General features: G+C 42.8%; 1 protein-coding gene across 3 annotated transcripts in view; it reads left to right on the top strand.

Moving 5' to 3' along the window:
* pard3ba (par-3 family cell polarity regulator beta a) overlaps nucleotides 1-21,168 on the top strand; it is a 158,507-nt gene extending 137,339 nt beyond the window's left edge. For 2 of the 3 annotated variants that reach the window (XM_086148140.1, XM_086148141.1), the window contains 2 exons: nucleotides 4,101-4,177; nucleotides 20,000-21,168. In XM_086148140.1, the coding sequence (XP_086004266.1) occupies nucleotides 4,101-4,177; nucleotides 20,000-20,336 (414 nt within the window). In that variant the 3' untranslated portion in view covers nucleotides 20,337-21,168. Of the gene's footprint in view, nucleotides 1-4,100; nucleotides 4,178-13,436; nucleotides 13,460-19,999 lie in introns of all 3 variants that reach the window. The other variant, XM_086148142.1, reaches the window with a different exon arrangement.
* The last annotated feature ends 1,727 nt before the right edge of the window (nucleotides 21,169-22,895 follow it).

Raw genomic sequence — 22,895 nt, forward strand, 5'->3', positions numbered from 1 at the left:
TCAAAGGATTTTGAAAGGGAAGTTAATTTGGATCATAAAGAAAACCAAGTATTTAGTCGTAATATTGTTGTATCGGGGCTGTAGTGCAGCAAAGGTATGCTACAACAGCAGCACCTAGATTTTAAGGAAAAAAATAAGGAATCATTCCACTGCATGGCACCCGCGATGCAGAACAAACTCTCAGGAAAATTACCTAATCAGCATGTCTGGGCAGACGAGCACTCAAACTAGAATGAGGACCTTTTTATCATTCATTCCTTTGTACTGGCCTATTTTCTTTATCTCTGGATATGTCTTTAGTACAGGGACAGGCATTGGATAGATTTTGCCTCACTACGCCAGTCTGAGTTTGCTAACAGAAGGGGGGCACGGGTGCCAGGCAGAGGCTGTTCTATAAGACACTTGTTTAATTAACCTCCAAGATGGATGGAGGAAGGAATAGACTGATGAATAGACGGGGGGGGGGGGGAGATGGCAATACAGATGACTAATTTTGCCAGCAGCAGAGAAAAGCAGTCTGGAATTGCCATTCTGTGCATCATCGTCATTCGATGAAAGCTCTGCTCGGGCTTTGTGTCAAAGCACTTGGACTCCCATTTCAGGCTTATTGTATATACGAGGCTCACAGATTCACACCAAAGCCATAAGTGCTCCAAGATATTCATTTCCTGAGCCCCGGCAATACTTTCTGATGAATGTGACAGCTGCACTGCTCACTTAACGTGTGTGTGTGTGTGTGTGTGTGTGTGTATGTGCGCATGTGCTTGTGCGTGTGTTTGTGTGTGCGTCTCATCTGGCACTGTCAAGGCACAGCTTTTTAATTTTGAAAAATGGAAAAGTCACTTTCTGCTATTTCACATTCGCACACGAAGTAACACTTTTATCGGACCGTTTGTCGGTTTCCCTACTCGCAGCATACCCGATGAATCAAAAACATTTTCTGAGAATGACTCTAGTTAATTTTGTTTTCATTATGGGAACATATCAAAAGAAGTCTGATGCTCTGCCAGTTGTAAGATTTAGGTTTAGTTTACACACAGATGCAAGCCCGTACACAACCGTGATGAGCAACAGTTTCAAGTCTTTTGTTATTGAATTAAATTGGAAATCTTTGTAGGTAATTATAAGGTACTACTTGGATTAGAGAGAGAATTTGTCTCTCAGCTAAAGTCTGCACCGGATGTTATCCACCAATAACAATTCAGTCACACACCATATATGATGTCAGGTTCCTGCAGAGGTCTTTAGCTCATAGGATGTACTGTACTGGGATAACTCATAGAAATGCTCTCCAGTCATCGATTGCCTCTACCGAAGTATAACTGCTACATTTTTCCCTCTAACCTGGATGTGTTTCATTTTGCTATTTCACCGGTTGCCATGGTGAGATTGAGCGATTTTTGTGGCGCGTGCATGTGTGCATGCGTGCGTGTGTGCGCGCATGTGCACATCAGTGTTTCGGCAGACAATCCTCTGTTCTGAAAGCTTGTCAAATTTGGAGAAATGTCGTTCTGCCTAAAAGCCATCTGCATGATGTGTGTGCTTGCATGTGTGCCCCTTCCCTCCCAATCACCCACTTTAAAAGGGTCTTTCTCATCTCTCTCCTCTTACCCTTTACTCTATGTCTCTGTCCAGAGGCCGGTTAATAATTTGACTTAGTCAGTGAGTGACCGTTTTAGAAAGATTAGAACTGATAAAGGGATTGTCCAGACCTTTGGCTAGAGGCTATTATGCTAATATAATCAATAAACAAAGAAAAATGTCCATTTTATCCAAATACACAGTTCCTTTTGTCCTCATCATTTTGCCCTGCCTCCCATTTTTTCTTTATTTTTTCTTGTTTGTTTCCAGCAACAAAAATGTATTCTGCCTTGATGCACACATTTTGCCATACATTTCCCCAAAGGACCTCCATCTGAATCCCAGTTTCGTGCTGGGACTAACATTCTCTTTACCTCACTTTATGCTTCGCCTTGCATAAGGTCCCCTGCTTAACACACAAACTGCCATAAAAGACGGAGTGCTCACCTTCCACCAACATATTAAACCCGCAGACAAAGACACACGTCCTCACAGCATTAACTCACACAACTGCACACATCCACAAAGCCACTTAAGTGTACAGAGTGGCAGGCGGGCCTCAGTCACAGCTCTGATGTGCTTTCACTTCCTGGCTCCCATTGAAAGACATTAGTACGCCCCACATTACAGAGACATGCTAATGATATCCGCTAATGTGCCACGGCTGCATTGACATGCAGAATGAGTTTGAAGTCATGCAAACATGCATGACAGAACAATAGACAGGCCTAGCATGGCATCAATTAGACTTGTTATGTGTTTTTGATATCAAGGCCTGTGTGTGTGTGTGTGTGTGTGTGTGTGTGTGTGTGTGTGTGTGTGTGTGTGTGTGTGTGGCCACCCTTATTGTTTTGCTAGCTGGGATCAAACCTATAACTATTTGTCATGTTGGTTTCTGTTAAACTGCTTGTTTATGTGCGTATATGCATGCTGTGTTTTCTGCTTATGGCAGCTGGTGTTTATGCTATCAACATGCAAGTGTGTACAAGTTATTATATAGTGGTCTGCAATATGTTTGACGGCCAAAACGCCTATTGTGTAAACAGCCCATATTTGTATGCGAACCCCCCCCAGAATGTAGATTATAGGTAATTTAAACTGTTTGCTCTCTGTCCATCAGCCTCTCTTTATGCTATCCGCATTTGTCATTAATTTCCCCAAGGTTTGATAACTTTTTTGGCTTTGTTTGTGGAACCTTGGACCGTGTCCACATTTATGCGAGCAGACTTTTAAAAGCAAGCACAGTAGCTAATTCCAACCAGATGCTACAGGGTACATAGTGAAGAAGGGAAAAAAGGTCAACAAACAAAACATTTTTGGACTTTGCATGGAAATATGAACTAATACTAACTGCAGCTCTGAACACACATAAAGAAAGACAAATATGACTCTAGGGAGTTATTTCCAATATATTTACATATGATTCATTATATCCAATAATGAAACAAATTACTGTTCCCCCCCGCTTCAATTGGGAATATATTTAACCATTATGATTTAAAAAGATATATTATATATCATACAAAATATATTATATAAAAATATAATTTTCTTTATCTTTCTTATTGTTTTCTGATCTGATCTGATAGTTGGAAGACAAATTACTTTGTAAATATAGACAGCATTGCCAAAAGTATTCAGGCGTCAGATGCCCTCAACAGAGTAAAAAAGTATTTAAAAAAAAATCTTAAATGGTATAAACTCAGTGATAGGGATGACTACTCCATGTGTCTCGTGTTATTTCACAGTCCTTAAACTGCTAAGTGACCAGCACCAAATTCTATTAAAATATTTACATTTCTTATGCTCCTCCGCTTGTTCTCTGTAATTTGTCACCCATCTGTCAGCACTCATGGATAGTATGAGGCGACAGAATGAGGGTTTATCCTTGTGAGTCCAAGCTGAGTAACCCGGCTGTCCAAGGACTTACTACATGATGCCTGTAATCCACAGTTGTGTTTGCCAATAGAGGGAGGTGGGAAAGATTTAGTTGGTTTTCTGCCACTTTGTATGTACAGTTTGGAAAATCACCTGAAAATCAATGTGTGCACCAAAGTAATTCCTATGTAGAAGTAGTATCTCCAGATCTTTCTTTATCTTTCTTTCTAATCTCTTCGCATATGTGTGTGTGTGTGTGTGTGTGTGTGTGTGCGTGTGTGTGTGTGTATATATATATATATATATATATATACATATATGTGAATAGTGTGTCACACAGAACTTACACGTTTCCAGAAGGAACAGGTTGATTTGATTCTGGTTACCTATATTCATCTAACCACATGTAGGACTTTCCTTCCTCGGTTGGTTTTTCCACTGGAACCACGAGGCCGCATTTGAACGCCCGAGTGCTGAAATTACACTGTATAATGTTATGCAGAGAGAGAAGTGTTGCTTTGATTTTGTTGTACTTAAATTGACCCTATGTCTGTAAGTGGCTGATATGAAAATGATTGACACGCAATGGACGATTTTGATAGCAGAGAGCCTCAACGTGAGTGCAATGTGTGTCTTCACAGATGGTGCCCAGAGGAGCGGACTCACAATATGTGCACCAGTCTGATGAGGTGGACCGACAGCATCCCACACACCCGAGGTAATACTTGCGGTACACACACACCCTGCGTGTTTGTGTACAGCATGCATTTTGTTTCTTGATGCTGGAAATGACGGGATATTTTCTTGCCACTCCCTCCTTTTGTGTCTACCCCACTCAAATGAGTATGCACACATGCATGTGCCTGTGCATGTGCATGCGTGCGTGCACGCACACGGTGCAGACTAATCCTCTTTGGAGCTTATAATTAAATCTGGAGTGTTTGCCTAGGGAGTGTCTACTCATCCCAGGAATAGGACTGATCAGCTCTCTAGAGAGCAAGGCACAGGGAGCAGGATCACCCTCACAAACGTGTGCACGCTGTTCAGTGATTGTGTGCTCTTATGAAGGATCCATAACCTCTTGTGCGAGTTTAATGGAACTGTGCATGTTTTACTGTTTGTTTAGCTGTTGACTTGTCAAATTAGGAACATCTGGTAAGTGCACACATGCCCTGTCCTCCACATAAGTGTTTCCCAGCAGTGCTGCAGATCACATACATCTGTCCAGCCATACCAGAATATTCCTTCTTTATACATTCAAGTGTGCTTGCACCTGCTGAGCAAAAGCCATCTTTGTGAAAGTAGTGGCCCCACAGCTAAGTGGAGCGTAGAGTGGTATGGTGCAAAAAGGAGAATGAAGAAGAGGGGACACCAGGATGGAGGGGATGAGAGTGAGAAAAAGAGAACAGTCATTTCACGGGTTATTGCCCCTCCTGATATGACAGGCACCAGGGAGCGCAGAAATCAGCACAAGCTCTGGGAGGACGAGACATAGAGAGCATCTGGGAGGGAGAAGAGAGAAGGCGGGACATAAGCAGTGAGATTAGCTCATGATAACTTTGGAGACAAAGCTGTAATGGAGACAGACGGATGGAGGGCGACTTTAATGACCTCTGATTGTTCGGTAAACTGCACCTCATGCGGTAACAGTGAAATACATGAGTATTTGTACTTTCCTCTTGTTCAAGAATTTTACAAATGGACAATTGAAGCAAGTCCAGGAAATTAAAAAAACACATCTATGCTGCCTGGCAAAAATTAGATACTGGAGCTCTTTATTGCCAAAGTAACAAGCTGACAATCAGTTCCCTTCATCCTTATCCAACAATGATCTTTCATTTTGATTTTTGCAAATCATTTGACTTAGCCTTAAAGGAAGATGTGTGGAGATTTGCTTCCTGGAGTCATTTATCAGTCACTTGAATCATTTAGAAAAGTTATTTACTTGCTCTGATGTCTAATGAACTTCAACCTGTTTTCAATGGTTTCCCCATTGCAGTTAGAAAATATTTTTGTTCATTGAGTTCTACAGTGAGTAGTTGCCGATCAACTGAATTATTATCAAACTGTATATTTTAAGAACACCAACATCTCAAATAAGTGGCATTTTTAAATACATGTAAAACAAAACATTAGAAAAAAAAATCAATATTTGAAAATTATATCGATACGAGTATGAGCTTTAAGTTTTTCAGACGAAGAACATAATTATTGGCTAGAAGATAACACATCCAGTTCAGATACTGTTTATCAGATTGGTATTTAATACTTCTTTGTCCAATCTTTAAAGTAATTTTAGACCTAGACCCCACAGTATAATCAGTTTGAAATGAAAAGTATGGTCATCATTCCCCTGCTTCAGTCAAATCTGGAGCAACAAAAGGTAGATAGAGGAAGGGTGATGGATGGACTTTGTACACTTTTAAACTTGCATGTTTATGTTCTTGTTTCTGGTTATTCTGTAAAGATAAATTACATTTCTCTGTTCTCAAAAGTCCTCCAACTCCTCCTTGCAAAATATACGGGTGAAAGGAGGAGGGGACACGAATATATTCCTCAAATGTTTTTTTTATTCATCAAGGGGGGAAAACAGGAGGAAAGGAGAGACAGCCACAGCAGTGAATTGAATGCATTTTTCAAAGTGGAGCTGAACTTTGTGCAAAATCCCCCTGGGGGCCGCCATTATTGAAAGCCATTTCCTCTCAAAATGAGTGTAGCTCCACCATTGGCCTGGCTCTCATTACCATACATTTGGTCTGTCTTTTGTGTGGAGCCGGCTGGAGCTGCAGCTGGAGGATGGGAGTGAAGGAGGTGAGTCTGTGTGCTTGGATGGTACAGGGGATGTAGGGTAGCCGATCGCAGATGGGAGCATATGGAGGGAGAGAGGGGGAGGAGACGAAATGAGAGGAGAGGTGAGAGTTGAAACTGAGGCAGAATACACGTTTTAAGCAGATGTTAAAACCCTTCCATTTTAAGATATCAAATCCAATCCAGCCTCTCCAAATGAATCCATGTTGGTATGTAGGTGAATCTTAATTTCTTGTTCCCTTTATGATAAAGTGATCGGGAATTCAAGCTGTAATGGACACAGTATACTTCTTTTACATACAACTTTTTCACTGCAGGTCCATGTGCTAAATTCAAGTATGACATGTCCCACTTCTCACCCATAAAGGTTCTTGTGTCCCTGATGGTGGAGGTGGTCGTCAGCTGGAGACGAGATGCTGCCAAATACTGCCAAATAACAAGGGTTATTTTTTAGGAGAGAGGATTCACAAAATGAGCTAGAAGTGACAGTGTGGGGAGGTTTGCCCCAAGGAGGGTGATAGTATTATTCTGATTCCTGCCTCCCTCTCCATTGGTCATTAACTCTGGAGTGCAGCTCAGCCACTGGATGAGTTCAATGCTTGTGGCCACATTGCACACAATGGCCATATGGAGATTATTAACGTCATTACCAATTCAAAAGCAGCAGGTCATGGGCGCGACGACCCAGCCCCAGGTTATCCAATCAGAGCCCCCCATGACCTACTCCCCTTGCTGATTGGATTAAGGGGCCAGGATGGCGGAGCAGTGTGGCTAGCTGAGGCCAGTAATTGGCTAATGAATGCGCAGCTGATTGCCTCAGCACAGCGTTTTAGCTTTCCAAACTTCCTGTTTGATTTGGACAATGGACACAACTCTCAAACCAGTCCCAGCTTGGTTAAGTTCGATTCGAACTAGTGTATATCTAATGTGTTAGAACAGTTTCTGGCTTTTCCAAAGTGTCCAAACTCCACAATGAACAAACTGACTGTGTATTATATACACTGCTACTCTTTCTATTTATTTGTCCATCACGTTCAGTCATTGTCATATCGATCAACAGCCTCTGTTGGCTTGAGGGATCTGTTTGAGTCAATCAGTGTGTGATGTCAGTGTGCTTTTCTTCAGTTCCCCGATAACGCTTTCATCTACATTATTCATCTAGAAATGTAATCTGGAGTTTGTTTTTTTCCAGACTGTCAAGACCCCTTCAGAGGATGTACCTGACCTCTTTTTAATATATTCTAAACTTCAGCATTGTTTCCATATGTGTGTGCATTTAAAGCCACTTGAGGTGGCGCCTGACCTGAAAGTTTTGCAATATTTTAGAGGTGCCACTGACTTTATTTAATTTGAAAATTCCTAGCAGCAGGTGTAATTTCCTTCATTTTAATGGGATCTAAGTTTAAGAAGAAACAGACGCATTTCAAAGCCTGGCAAATCTGTCGTGACAATGAGGAGCAAATGCTATGTTCTGCTTCCATAGTTCAAACTCATTCCTTCTCATACCTGAGCACTCAGCGCTGTCATCATGTTCTCTTAGCCACTTCTTATAAAACAGTGAGTACCTTCTTACTTTCCCAAAGCATGTGGAATATTTTTGGGGTTTACACCAGATTGTGCCCTCGGGATTATCTGAAAAAGGCTCACTCACATACATAAATGACTCAACTCACTCTGAGCAAAAGTAATATGGGGTCCATGTTGGATGAAGAAAATAAAGGAAGATGAGTAGAACATTACAAAAAACAAAATGCTCAGAGTTTAGTTATTCAGTCCTACGCCACTGAGTTTTTCAACTAGGAATAAGCTCCCAGAATTTCACTACCTCGCATGGTTGGACAGCCTTATTTATTGCAAGGACCTTTTATCATTTTAGCACAGTAATATTGTGACCAAGTGCATTTAGATGTTTTTCAAGGTCAGCAGAGAAATTATATTTTCACTGCTGTCACCCCATCTTTATTAAAACCCAATCTTTCTTCTCACAACTTCATAAGTAATCAATCATTTTCCCCGCCTGCTGCGGTCCAGTTGTCAAATGACTCACTTTAAACTAACCCAACTCAGTCAGAGTTATTGTCTCCGTACTTCATTTAATTTTTCCCAGCTCCTCGGGAACTTACAGTATATCTTTTCATGTCACAGTGCTTTCCCTGTATCTGCCCCAGAACAATCTGATATTCAAGAGCGCATAGGTTTAAAAGATGCTGCAAACCCATCTTTTATTGTTAAATAAGCAGCCCGAGAGCACTGGAACAATGCACGGATTATTTTATTTGTTCTCCCAAGAGGTGATATGACCTCTCTTTTTTTTATTTCTTTATGTTTTTTAAATCTGTAGACCTTGTATATGGAAAGGGACCCGCCGGTGTGCAGTGTTTGTCCAGCTAATTACATTTGTGCAGAGACACAGGAGAATGGAATGGAATCAACAGTAGGAAATTGGGGGGTTTTAGCCAGCTCTTTCCCATTCACAACAGAGACACCAGTTGTTCTACCAGTTTATATTAACTATTTCTCCCAACATTTTCATGTTATTCCATCAATCCCTTTGTCTACTTTTTTTGTGTGTTTATATCTCCTCTGTTTCTGTGCACCTTCTCTCACTTTTTGTCCTCCACCCCACGCTGCTTCCCTACCGTCTCTCAGATTTGTCTATGGGGAAAATAGGAATCACCGCTTTATAAATAAATCAAAAGGTGTACACTTTGAGATCTCGCAGCTCCCCGTGAGCTCAACAAGAAACACAAAGGCTGTCGTGTATGAGTCAATGTGACATTCAGTCCACAAATACAGACGGACAGGCAGCTCTGTGGAGATGCTGGAGACCCCACAAATTCAAAAATTCTCCTCCTTATATAGAATGTAAGCAAATACAATGAAACTAATTTGAACTGTCAGATTTTTTTAAAACGTAATATGAGTTGGTGGACAGTTTCTGCAATTAGTGAAGAAGAAAGCCCATCTGTTTCTAGCAACAGGACGGTTTCCCAGTACATTTCTAATACACGATGGTGCTCCGTCTCAGAGCATAGTCCAACAAATAACTCTGGCCTTGGATATTTTTCCTAATGGTTGGCAGTAGTACTGGTGGTCAAATTTTTTTCTTTTTTTTTTTATTAGCTCATGCTGACACTGTAATCCACTCAGGATAAGAATGGAACGAAAGGGTTCACACTTAATGTTGTGCAAACTAGCAAAATCAATCACGGGGAAGAATATAATAAAAGGACTGATTGTCCTCTGAAAACATGACATCACTGATGTTGTGAAATATTCCACTTCATTCTGAGAAAGCACGGATTCTTAGTTTACGGAAGGTCTCCGAGTCAGAGTGCCTCCCATCTCTGCTCATATTCCAATTTCTTATTCAAAGTTCCCACGTTGTAGCACGTCCCTGAATTTGTCTGCTGGTGATACACGACTTATTCCCTGTCACTGATGGCAATATAGTAGCAAAGAGTGTAAACACCAAGCCATTTAGATGAGGCACGTGCATGTAGGTGAGAGCCAATTTCCCCCGCTGTTGTTGACATAGGCTGGTTTGATTAGCACGGCCGCCGCCGTGGCCAGAGCTAGAGTGGCTAATGGTTTCCTCCACGGCGGAGCCAGACCTGCTCTGTGTCTGCAGCACTTAGCTTGCACAGAGCAATTAGCTCTTTGATTTGTTTTTGTGTGCAAGTGTACACGGGTTTAGACAAGGATAAATTTGACGAATCTGGAGAATACATCATAATCTGATTCCTTTGTCAACTTGCTAAATATGTTTTATTACATCTATTAAACAACATTGGTTTTTTTTTGTTTTAATTGATGAATTAAGTCTTTAGACTCAAGGGAAAAGTATTGAACAACCGCAGAGGTCATCTTGGGCTATCGCCATCTACAGACTTTAGGCTGATCAAGCTAAATTAAGACATTTTTGCATATATATCTTTCCATAATGTTACTTGAAGAAGTGACGATGTATGTCAGTGTCTACGTGGGAGTACTCAGGAATGTGGTGCAGTAGCTGTTTTTTTTGCCAAGTAATGGAAGTATTTTGCAAACAGTGCGTGTCTTTTCCTTCATCACTTATCCAATGGGTCAGTCCATAACTGGCAGATGTGCTTACATATGCATCTGTATTGTGTATGCATATTCACTTCATCTGTGCAATGAGGACATTAATGAATTAAATATGCAAATGTCATTTAGTTGAGTGATTAAAAGTACTTGCGCTCATCCTCATGTATTTGAAGACAACAAGAACGAAACAATGAAGACAACCATATGTACATCTAAGCTCTTTTTTTAAGAGTAAGATGGAATAGAATTGTTTTTGGTCAATATTGGGTAAAAACCTTTGTAGCCCTCCAAGCTCAGACCACAAAATGATATCATTGTTTCACATCCCGTGTTGGAAGTCACAAAAGCACACAGTCAATGATACTTCTGACTTAAGGGTTCACTTATTTGATCTGTATCAGTACTTAAATTAGAAACAAGACCCCTTTTTTATAATGCATTGCCTATTGACCCAGATCACATTCTACAGTACTAATCAGATTTTGTTTCAGCGGCGTGTGCGGGGTGTGTATGCGGATGTTTTTGTGTGTCTCCCTGACAGAGATGCATGGTTGTTTTCCAGCAGTTTAGTTTAAAGCTCTCACAAAGAGTGGGGCCTGGTGGGTACTAATTTCCTCCTCCTTTTTGCTGGGGACAGGTGCATTATAACCCCCACTGCCACTGCTCACACCACCACTATTATCATGATACGCACATTTTTCACTATCATGAGGCTCTGCTTGAATTGCCACACAGAGCACCAGATGGATGCTGCAACACACACAAACGCACACTCAGATCCATGTAATCATGGAAGTAATATTGCGTCTGTCATTTGATTTCTCGCACACACACATATACAAGCACACTCACACTCAGAGGGTGGTTGGAAGTGTGGTATATGTTGCTGATGTTCTGGAGGTGTGAGTCAGATGTATTACATGGTGTATCATTACAGCTTTCCACGCTAGTTGGTCCCTGTGGCTCACATCACACCCAGCGCTGCTGCTCTATATAAACCTCAGAGGGACAGACGGGTGTTTACATCTGTCTCTCCGCCTGTCACTTAATGTGCACGGCTTCTTGTTTTTCGGCGCCAGAACTTCATTTCCCCACGTGCCCCGTCCCTATCCCTCCACGGCTTTTTGCACGTCATGCGAGTGTCAATATACACGTGAAAGTGGAAGCTGAAATTCTAGCAGCACTTTATATGAAGTTAAACATCATCCACCAATTATGTTTTTGCTGATTAATAAACGCATTAAGATTATAATAGGTTCGTAATTAATTAGCTGTGCATTAAATTTAATGATTTCCATCATACAGGCCTCATTAGACCTCATGAGAACAAGTCATTTTCCCTTTTTAACACTTGATGAAAAGGGCAGGGCAATAAATGAGAAGTTTTTAAAACATACAAGATCTCACATGTGTTATTCAGTGGCATGACAATCTCCCTGTCACTAATCGGTCATTGTTTTGATTGACGCATAGCCTCTGGGTTTTCCAATCTCAGTCTTGCGAACGCTGTCTTTCTTGACGACCTTTAAGGGAATTTCTTCACAATCGGCACAAACCTTTACTCGACTTAAAGGATGAATTTAACTCCAAATCGGTGTTCAAACTGTCTACAAGGAGAAAACCCTATAACCAGACTTCTGGCCATGATGGGATTCCTTTAAAGCGTGTCCTACAAATGAGTGTGGCCAAACTCGAATGTGAACTCTGACTTCTTGGCAGAGGCATAGTACCACAATGCAGTATTTATAGTTAATTCTAGGTAGTTGTTTTCAGAGGGCCCTGTGGTCAACCGAGACCACACTGCAGGAATTACATACTGTATCTGGCCTGGGAACGGCTCGGGCCCCCCAGCAGGAGCAAGACAGGGACACACGGGTTGACCTACTGAGGTCGCTGCGACCCCGCCCCAGATAAGTAGTGGGGCAGTGATGATGAGTGACATTTAGTTTCATAATTCGCTGTAACACTCACCAAAATGAGAGACCTGTGGCACATTAAATGGGCCCAGGTGAAGGAATGCGAGCATATTACATGTGAAAAGTATTACGCTCCAAGTAAGAGGGTTGTTTAATGTCAAAATATGACTGTTTTCAAATGTAGCCAAACATGAAGAGGTAGCGATTTCCTGTCCCTTTCAACTGAAGTTCATTTCTTAACTTCTGGTCCTACCCGACTAATCCTGGCTGAGTGTCCACAGAGTCATCTGATTTAAGAAATACAGATAATAGGTGCATAAGTGTCTCACATTTGTCTATGTCAAATCTAATATGCAGTGATAAAGTCTGAAGAGTCCTCCAGTAATTTAGCACCCAATTGCACGGTTGAGATTGGCAGAAAACAAGTGGAGATATGGATGATGGTGAAGTACGGTACTAGGAAAATTAGATATTTGAAATAGTAATGCTATTGATATTTGAAGAAAGATCATCCCTCCCCAGATAATGTGCTGCACTTAAGGATCAAAAGTTAATTATTTATTTTTTCCTAATGTTTAGGTTAAGCCCCCAAAAGAAAGGTTAGTCATTTCTAAACCCCTCCAATCCTATTTTTAAAACCCACAGTGACTCTCCCATAATTCTCTTACCATAATTCAGTTTTATTGATTATAGAAGTTGATAATCTTGCACACACAATACCAAATAATATCTATTTGTTTGTTCTGTTGTAGTTTTGTTTTTCTTTAGTCACTGGAAGCATGTGCATGAAACTTGTTTGACAGCTGAATGGAACACCTACTCTCGGCATGTGTGAGTTGTTGTTGTCATAAGCCCTTTTCAAACTGGATTAGCATTACTGGCAGAGCTCCTTTAATTGTCATTACCGATGGCAACCAACATTTTAATCCGGCAGGAAAACATGCCATGTTTGGCGGGGGAGGGGGTTATGTCAAAAGTAAAAGCTCTGCAGGAAATGTCCTCCTTCAGAAAACTGCATTTTCCATAGTCTTCTGAGAGCAGCATGATGCTTTTAAAACCTATATAAAGAATGATCTATCCATTATTCTTCTATCTCTATTTTGAATATGATCTTCATCCATTTTTTTCTTTTTTTTTTTTTTTTTGTTTTGTTTCTCTTTTTTTCCCCATTCATTTATAATGTAGCAGAAAGCAGCACCGGTGACCAGGTAAGGAAATTTCACTTTTTGAATTTAATTTCGGCTCACTGTCTCCAACCTTTCTCCTGCCCCGCAAGAAACACACGCGCACCGCAGATGTTACATGTGGGTCCTCTAAATGAAACTATAACTTGTCACATTCAGACATTACTGACATTCAATATGGTTTAGGAAATTTCAGGTTTGCAAGAACCCAAATGGCGTGCGTGCGTGCGCGCGCACACACACACACACACACACACACACACACACACACACACACACACACACACACACACACAGACAAAAACACTTTCATTTCCTTGCATCATCCAACAAGTTTGAAGTCCAGCTGTTTGACCCAGAGGAATGAGAGACTCTATGGGTCAATGACGCTCATGGATCCCCTAATCCCTCCCACCCCCATCAGCTTGGCCAGAAACACATGTAAATGCTCTCATATGGCCGGACACTAATGCACTTTGAGTTTATATGGTTCTCATCCAATAGGTTTAGACTCTACGTTTTAGCACGGACAAAAGGACTTACTATATCCAAACATCCTCTAAACACGTTATAACAGTTAGCTGGGAGACATAAACAGTCCAACTGGAGCAGACAAAAAGCAGTGTGTTTGCAGCTACCAGGTCGGGCCATCATGTCAAAACTCAAAACTGTGTGAAAGTTGATCCCACATCTTGGTTCTCTAAAACAGTAAGAATTCACTTTTTCAAATTCCCTCTCAACTAGAAAAAAAAACAACAGCATTCCTCAAATGACGGCCCCAGCCTGGTTACAACACAGAAACTAATCCACTGGACGAGAGGAAATGGATGGGTGCAGCAAAGCTAGAGCCTGAATGAATCCAGAGCGGTCTTACAGACAGACATCAAGGGGATGTGCCAGAATGTGCGCAATTAAGGAGAATCTTATTGATATTCAAGCGGGAATGAAATTTTCTGAGGTTGTGTTTGGCTGGCCCTCAGCTGGACTGAGCACCTTCGTCCGTCCGTCCCCCCCTCGTTCAGTATATCACCATATCAATGGACGCTCGACAGCGGGGATGGAACGCAAAGTCTTTCCTGTTGAGGTGGCATGTAGAAGATTTGTGGTTTCATGTAGAAGATTTGTGGTTTCCTCCATCATCAGGCTGCTCAAAGGCCTTGATATTCAAGGACTGGCTCTTGAGCAGACAGTTAGATTCCATCTGCGAAGCCGCTAAAAGACGCAGACAGTGGATATGGATAGAGCGAAAGGAACCCTGCTGGGCTTACAGAGCTGACCCACTCAATAACTAATGTTGCAATGATTGGGCATGTGACACAAGCAGGCCACCTCGGAGGGGGTGCACAGTGTTAAATGGGCAGAACACCCTATGAATCAAAGGTACACTGTGCTCCAAAATGTATATGTTTTCTGATAATTTCTCATTTTGCTCTCAATATAAACCTCATGTAATTGCAGACCATCTCCTGCCACAATAGACAGTTTTACATCTCGTCCTGTGTTTTCTATGATCCCGTTCCTCCCTCTTTCCCCCTCTTTGCCTCCCCTAGTGGCCTGCAGAATTTAATCTGGATTAATGAGGAGGTTGACCTTCATCTCCCTCTCTCTCTCCCTCTCTCTTTCTTTGTCTCTCTCTCTCTCTCCCTTCCTTTTCGTGTTTCTTGTCCTCCACTAAACTTTGCAGAGAAGAATTTAAACACACTCCAAATTGCTGCTTCCCGCCCAATCGCTCCATGTCTGGTTTAATCTCCTCCTATCATGCTGGCTTTTTTTCATCATAAACATAAACTCTCATCAGGGCTGTAAAATATATCCACATGTGAAATTCTTTTTCATCTATTTTTTTTTTGATATGTATCTTTTAGTTATTGATTGTTCACAAGCATCATCATCATCAATAATTTAACCTTGTCAACAAATCAGACAGGTATTGCCTACATGAAATGTCAAAAAAAATCATAAGCAGTTGATGTAAAGGAGCAAGTGTTTGAAAATTATAAAATAACTTGAAAAACTGAAATTTCACCAGTAAAATAAAACACTTTTAGATGAAAAACTACATTTAAATGAAATACTATATTGAAAATCTGTAATAGCTTGTGACTTTTTGGTATATCTTAGCTGTATCAAAATGGTCTTCTGTTGTCACTCAGCTCTAACTCACACTGTTCAATTTCTCTTTGCCTGTTTATCTCAGGCCATCTCTCTCTCTCTCTCTCTCTCTGTGTGTGTGTGTGTGTGTGTGTGTGTGTGGGGTGTGTGTGTGTGTGTGTGTGTGTGTATGTGTGTGTGTGTGAGAGAGAGAGAGAGAGAGCGAGAGAGAGAGAGAGAGAGAGAGAGAGAGAGAGGGAGCCCTTGTGTGTGTGTACGTGCGCATGTTTGCATTCATCCTTCCTGCTTTGCTGACTGACAATGCAGCGCTGTTCATTTTCACAGCCACCTGTATATAACATCCCACCACTGTTTGGGTGGTCAGGTTCACTCCCGCGCACACTCCCGCCACACAAACACACACACACACACACACACACACACACACCAATAGAAATCCACCTCACTACAGTCCACGAATATCCATCGGGGAAGTCTGCTTATGCAAAGGCACAAACACCCAGGCAAGCTAATCTTTGGTGAGTGAGTCTTTCTAATTGGCCAGTCAACAGGTGCTGAGCTGGACCCAGGGGACGGGACAGACGAGACGCAGGGATAAGGTGACAGAACAAGGGAGTGACTAAGCTCAAGGCTTCTGTATAATAACTAGAGCAGCAGCCATTGTAGAGGGTTCACTCTATTTCTGATTCATACAAGAGCAGCTATTCTTTCATGAGCGCCTCCTCCCGGATAGAACCTAAATTTAAATATGAAGTTCGAGCACACTCAGAATAAGCTTTTAATGTGTTGTTTTATGTATTGATTTCTTCATTATAATTTTAGGGCAATTCAGGAATTTCCCTTTGCGATTCCCAAACTAATGATCATCAAATCTCCATTAATGAAAAACCCAAAATTCATTGTGAGCTTGACAACTGGTGGTGTCTAATGTTTTAATAAGATGGTTACTACCACTAAATCGATTTGTGATTTTTGGATGTGCTCAGGCAGATGTTCTGGCTCCCTTTTTTATCATGTTCTTTTGTGCCTGCACAAAAAAATCTGTCTGGAATCATATACATTTATATACAGTGTTTGTATATAATGTAGATATAAGTACCTGTATGGGACATATTGATGTATTTGGATAACATAAAAGTAGCTCCGTTGTACGAACTTGTTTGCATTTTAATTTTTATCACCAAAATGCATGTCGCTCTGATACAAATGCACTGAAACAAACTGACATTAAATGCAAAATCTTCTATGGGCGTCGTCGGTGACCCTCAGTAAACACCTGAGGCTGAGGCTTATAGCCTTAAGAAATTCATACTAGCATGTTTCTGAAAATGTCAGAATAGGGTCTTTTGTTAAACAAGGGAGGGATACAGTTTAAAATGAATATGCTGAGTCCAAAGAGTGAATCCAGTCTTAAGATAAACAATGAAAAGCATCAACTCATACTCCTCTTATGTTCTTAAGGACCCTAACACGGTTTTAAAACCATACAATATGCAGTTACACAACATACACACAACACCTCTTTTCTGCTGCTCCTGTGTGTGTGTGTGTGTGTGTGTGTGTGTGTGTGTGTGTGTGTGTGTGTGTGTGTGTGTGTGTGTGTGTGTGTGTGTGTGTGTGTGTGTGTGTGTGTGTATTCATATTGCCACTCTTCCTTCCTGGTTATACTTTTTTCCCATTAGACCGGAATATTTAAGCAGAAGCTAATATTCTCCCAGACAAAGTGTGGCTCAGAAGACCCTCATGAAGAGGACAAACAGGTGACACAGGTCACCCCCCGGGCGTCAGGCCCAAGACCGGCCACCCCGATCTAAACCCGGGGGTTGTTTCGTTTTTGGACTTCTGTGCTAATCACAGATTATCCATATCAAACACCATGTTCAGGCATAAAAGTGTCCATATGTGCACTTGGCACCAACAGACCTCGGGCCGCAGTTCTTTCATCGACCTTGTGGTCGTATCGTTGGACTTGCGGCCGCATGTCCTGGACACTCAGGTAAAGAGAGGGTCGGAGGTGTCAACTGATCACCACCTGGTGGTGAGCTGGCTCCAATGGTGGGGGAGGATGCTGGTCAGACTTGGCAGGCCCAAACATAATGTCAGGGTCTGCTGGGAACGTCTGTCAGAGTCCTCTGCCAGAGGGAGTCTCAACTCCCACCTCTGGCAGAACTACAACCACGTTCCAAGGGAGATGGGGGACATCGAGTCCGAATGGGCCATGTTCCGGGATACGATTGTCGAGATGGCAGACTGGGCCTGCGGTCATAAGGCAATCGGAGTCTGTCGAGGCAGCAACCCTCAAACATGCCAGTTGACTCCAGTGGCGAGGGATGCTGTCTCACTGAAGGATGCCTTTAGGGCTTTTCTGGCCTGTGTGGCACTGGAGGCAGCTAACAGGTACCAGCGGGCCAAGTGGCATGTGGCTTCTGCAGTTGCCGAGGCAAAAACTCAGATGTGGGAGGAGTTCAAGGAGACCATGGAGAACGACTGAGTGTTGAAGAGATTCTAGTCCACCATTTGGCAGCTCAGGAGGGGGAAGCAGTCCTCCATTAACACTGTGTACAATGGGAGAAGGACACAAGGACACTGCTGATCTCTTCTGAGATCTCGGTAGTCTTCCGAGACCTTCTCAACCCGGTTGAAAAACCTACCAATGAGGAAGCAGAGCTTGGGGACTCTGGAGCAGACACACCTTTTTCCGGGGCTGAAGTTGCTGAAGCAGTCAAGAAGCTCTCCAGTAGTGAGGCCCTTTGGATGGATGAGGTCCACCCTGGGCTCCTCAAGGCTCTGGATACAGAAGGGCTGTCCTGGCTGACACGCCTCTGCCACATTGCGAATGTTGGGGACAGGGCCACTGGAGTGACAGACCAGGTTGGTGATCTGCCTTTTTAAAAAGGGGGATTGGAGGATGTGCTCCAACTACAGGGGGATCACACGCCTCAGCCTCCCCAGTAAGGTCTATTCAGCAGTGGTGGAGAAGGGGGTCCGCCAGGCCATTGAGCCTCAGATCCAGGAGGGGCAGTGTGGCTTTCGCCTTGGCTGTGGAACAGTGGACCAGCTGTATACAGTACCCTCAGCAGGGAGCTGATCCATAAGGCGAAGCTCTCAATTTACTGATCGATCTACGTTTCCACCCTCACCTATGGTCAAGAGCTGTAGGTATTGACTGAAAGAACGAGATTGCGGATACAAGCGAACGAAATGAATTTCCTCTGCAGGGTGGCTGGACTCATCCTTAAAGATAGTGGGAGAAGTTTGGTCATCCGGGAGGAGCTCAGAGTAGAGCCGCTGCTTCTCCGCATAGAGAGGAGACAGATGAGGTGGCTCGGGCATCTGGTCAGGATGCCTCCTGGACGCCTCCCGGGGAGGTATTCCAGACATCCCCATCTGGAAGGAGACCACGGGGGAAGACCCAGGACAAGCTGGAGAGACTCTGTCCCTACGCTGGCCTGGGAACGCCTTAAGGTCCCCCCAGAGGAGCTGGACCATGTGGCTGCTGCCCCTGCGACCCGACGTCGGATAAGCCGGAGAAGATGGATGGATAGTGTTCCCCCGTGTTCAATGATGCATCTGAGTACTCCGGTATTGAAGAGATTCATATTTTTGACCAGTTTTCACAACTAAATATAGTGATAATGGTTCTATATGTCCTTTAATAATCATTAGAATGTAGATACATTGATTTTTTGCAGAAACTAGAGTTTTGCAAAGACCAATGAAACCTTGCTTTTTTTGAACAAGAACATCGTAAGACACCCGCTGCCTTTTGTTCTTTTAACTTGGCGTCTATAAATAGAAGGGTTTCCCTTTCCAGTTGGCCAGCAAAGACCCGGCATTAAGACTTAGTGTTGCAGGCAGTGTGTGTCACTGGAAACATCGCACAAGACGGAAAACATTTGAATGGGCCCGTGAAAGGTGATCGGCCCGCCCCTGTCTTTTCTCCCACTTTCTCTCCGGTTCCGTCTCTTTTTTAACCCTCCCTCCTTCCGCCCGTGTCGCCTTACCCCAAGTTTGAGCCCCCTAATCTTCCCCCTGTTGGGAGGGAACCAGAGACCTCCAGCTGGCTCCCTCGTTACTGCAGACCCCTGGGATACACACATTCCTCCACACACAAGCCAGCCACAGACACACATCCTCATATATGCTTACCGAGGCATTTGCTGTTATCTCTTGGCATCTCTCCATCCACGTCCCCCTCACCACTCAATCCTGCCAAGGCCACAGCCTCGACGCGTAAACTGAATAACAGGAGGAGGCTCACGGCCAGGGAAGGCCGGGGGTTTTGGCGCGTTGTCAGCTCCAAACCAGTTGAAACCAGTATTAAATATATATTAATATTGGCTCCCGACGCTTACTGCATTGTGGAAATGTTGTACGATCACGGCATGTAACAGCATTGTCCCGATGTTATGGCTGTTTACCCGTTCTGAAAAAGCGTCTTTTCCCTTTCAGGAGGGATCCATATGATTACCCGACCGACTCCAGACCGGCGAGGGAGCCCACAAGACCCGGTCGGATGCCCACAAGCGGGCAGGCAGGGCCCAACCCGCGCTACCCCCCGTCATTCCCCAGCGCAGCACAGCAGCACCGCGCGGCTGCACGGCAAGACGTTCCCCCTTCCCCTTCGGCCGGATACGGGGGGAGGCGCCACTTAGAGGGGGTCAGAGGGCACGGAGAGGGGCACCAGCCGGCCAGCCCCAGGCGCTACGCCAGCCCGGAGAGGTACTACTATGGAGATGATCAGCAGCAGGATCCGCGACGCAAGAACCCCGTGATTGGGACCGTTTAAGAGTCCCTGCGTCCTGGTGTTCCCTTCCCTGGAAAAGAATTTGAACTGTGATAGTTTTTGAAAATGGCCTCCAGCGCACATCTTGCCTGCCAAACGTGTCGTCTCCTTGAGAAGTGAAATATTAATATAAATTATCATAATAAAATTGAAGGGTTTTAGAACTAACAAGTCAGTCATCAGAGACGGACAGGTTTGTGTTTATACAAATATGTGTGCATTAACTTCTGTATAGCTTGTGTTTGTGTTTATATGTGTAAGTATATCAAGATTTATTGTATGACAGCATTTCGAGAATTTGAAATTATTTGAATGGTCGCCTCAGAACGAGTCGACAAGTTGCATGGATAGCAACGTCTCCTTCACCAAACTGGACGTCGGAATGGCGCTGACGTGTGACGGGATGTGCATGAGCTGGTCGGACGGAAGGAAACTTCCAAGGAGTGCCATGACCCCCTGGTAACAGAAGACACGGGAAGTGGAACTCAGCAAACAGGAAAAGGAAGCACCTCCCTCTCAAGTGTCTTTGTGTCCACCGATGTTCCTGTCACTTTGCATCCTGATTTTTTTTTCTTTCCATTTTTAAAATGTTTGACGGTGATGTGTGGATGTGGCCGCAAGCTCCACATTTTGTTAATCCTATAGATCAACTGCCATTGAGATTATCGGTTATTGAGCTGAAATAACATACTTGTGGTGTCTCTAATAAAATTGTGATCAACTGTGGGAAACACTCCATGCAGTCAGATGTCCTGACAGTTAATCTTAATATATAAGTGCGTGATTATTGTTTTGCTTTTTTTTATACTGATGTGCATTAAATATTTTGAAATCATGTCCATCATCCTCGTTTGAAGCCACGGCAATGCTGTGAGTCATCACTTTTCAAATTCATTGCAGCATTAAGCTCGATTTCCCTGAACATCGTCAGCGAATGGATTTGTCCTGTGCGATGACTGATAAGAGTCGCCGGTGTTCTGTTAATGACTAAATCATCCCGAACAATTAGACGGCGGGATGTCTCTGCCAGAAATAGATTGCGGCAGCACTTTGCTCTCAGAAATCAAGATGGCACTGATTGGTGGAATTAGTCTTAAAACGGGGAATAATTAGAGTGTGGAGAAAGCGTTTTTTTTTAAATTTTTTTTTTACGTTTTTAATCAGCCGATGTTTAATTTGCATCAAAGTCTCCAGAGAGTGGCCGTCTGCATGTCATGTCTCTGCTGTTTGACCTCTCCCGTCCAAGCCGGGAAAACCGACCGATAAATTGTTGATCAGTGCTTTTAGCTTTTGCAGATCCGTGGCACTCTATCTAAAGACACTTGATTCAAATGCTTTTTCTGCTCCCCTATAGATTGAAACCCAATGTCAGAAAGAGAGCGAAGAGAATCCAGGCGGTAACTTCTTCCTCTTCTACTTTTTGTTGTAAGTAATGCACTTCAACACAGCGTTGAAGTACTTGCGCTGGTGCACTTCCATTTTCCTTCTTTGTACGTTTGCCCAAGTACATTCTTCTGGCTGTTTTCACTTTCTTTTGAAGTGTCTCTTAAAATATAAAATGGGTATTTATTCTAAAAGACTGTGTAATATTGTGTGTGTCAGCTGATTTGGGATAACAGCAGTATTTCAGATTCTTTTCGCACTAGTAAACTGCAACATTTGAACTCTCCCTGGTTTCTGGAACAACATTTTGCTGAAAATACTCCCGTACTTTTACCTAAACAGGTCTGTCACTTGTTATTGTCGAGCTCCAAACCACAGTATTTTTCAACTTCAGGTGAGCAAAGCAAATTAATGTAAATTAGATCAGATTTAAACTCAAGCTTCATAACATCCAACTGGTCACCACCATGGTTCTAGTCAAGTGGAAAAGACACTCAAAACTTAGCGCGTCCACTGGGTTTCACGGGCTTTGCTGCTGCAAAGAATGGATTTGACATCTGAGCACATGACATCTGTGTGATCACATTGTTTCACAGAATTCAGCTTAACGGTTGTTATAAGGCAGGCGGAAATTGGTTGACAGATATGACCTTTCCGCCACTCATATCCAATGCCCTCCTCCTATGGCCCTTAGAATAGCGGTCCTTGAGAAACTAGGAGTTCCAGTTTTCATGGTGAAATTTATCAGTAATTGAAGGGACATTTTTGTGTTTGAGTAAGAATGCAGAATATTTTTGAAACAGTGGATGAAACGTTCAAGAGGCTGACATTTGCACCTCGTACATCGAGATATTACCGGGAAAATGTCATGGTCTCTTAGTTGATGTGTCCAAGGCTACATTCAAACACTCCCTAGACTTCACAGATTTTCTGTAACCATATAAATTATGTTCCCCCCCCAAAAGGCCTTTTCAGTATCCACTGGGGGATTGGAGTCCAAACCAAAAAAAAAAAAAATATGTACAAGGATTGAAGACAACTTATAATAGGGGTTGCTAAAGCAGGTTTGAAAGAGAAAACAATTGGTGATTACAGGTTTAAAAAAAATAAGCAAGCTTGATGTTTTTTCATCAATGCATTAAAGAAACTTATCTAGTTTTTTAGTAGATTTTTGGGGGT

Source organism: Fistularia commersonii, chromosome 6 (assembly GCF_037954325.1).
Source record: "Fistularia commersonii isolate RoL2024-O1a breed Wild chromosome 6, RoL_Fcom_v1.0, whole genome shotgun sequence".
NCBI lineage: Eukaryota > Metazoa > Chordata > Actinopteri > Syngnathiformes > Fistulariidae > Fistularia > Fistularia commersonii.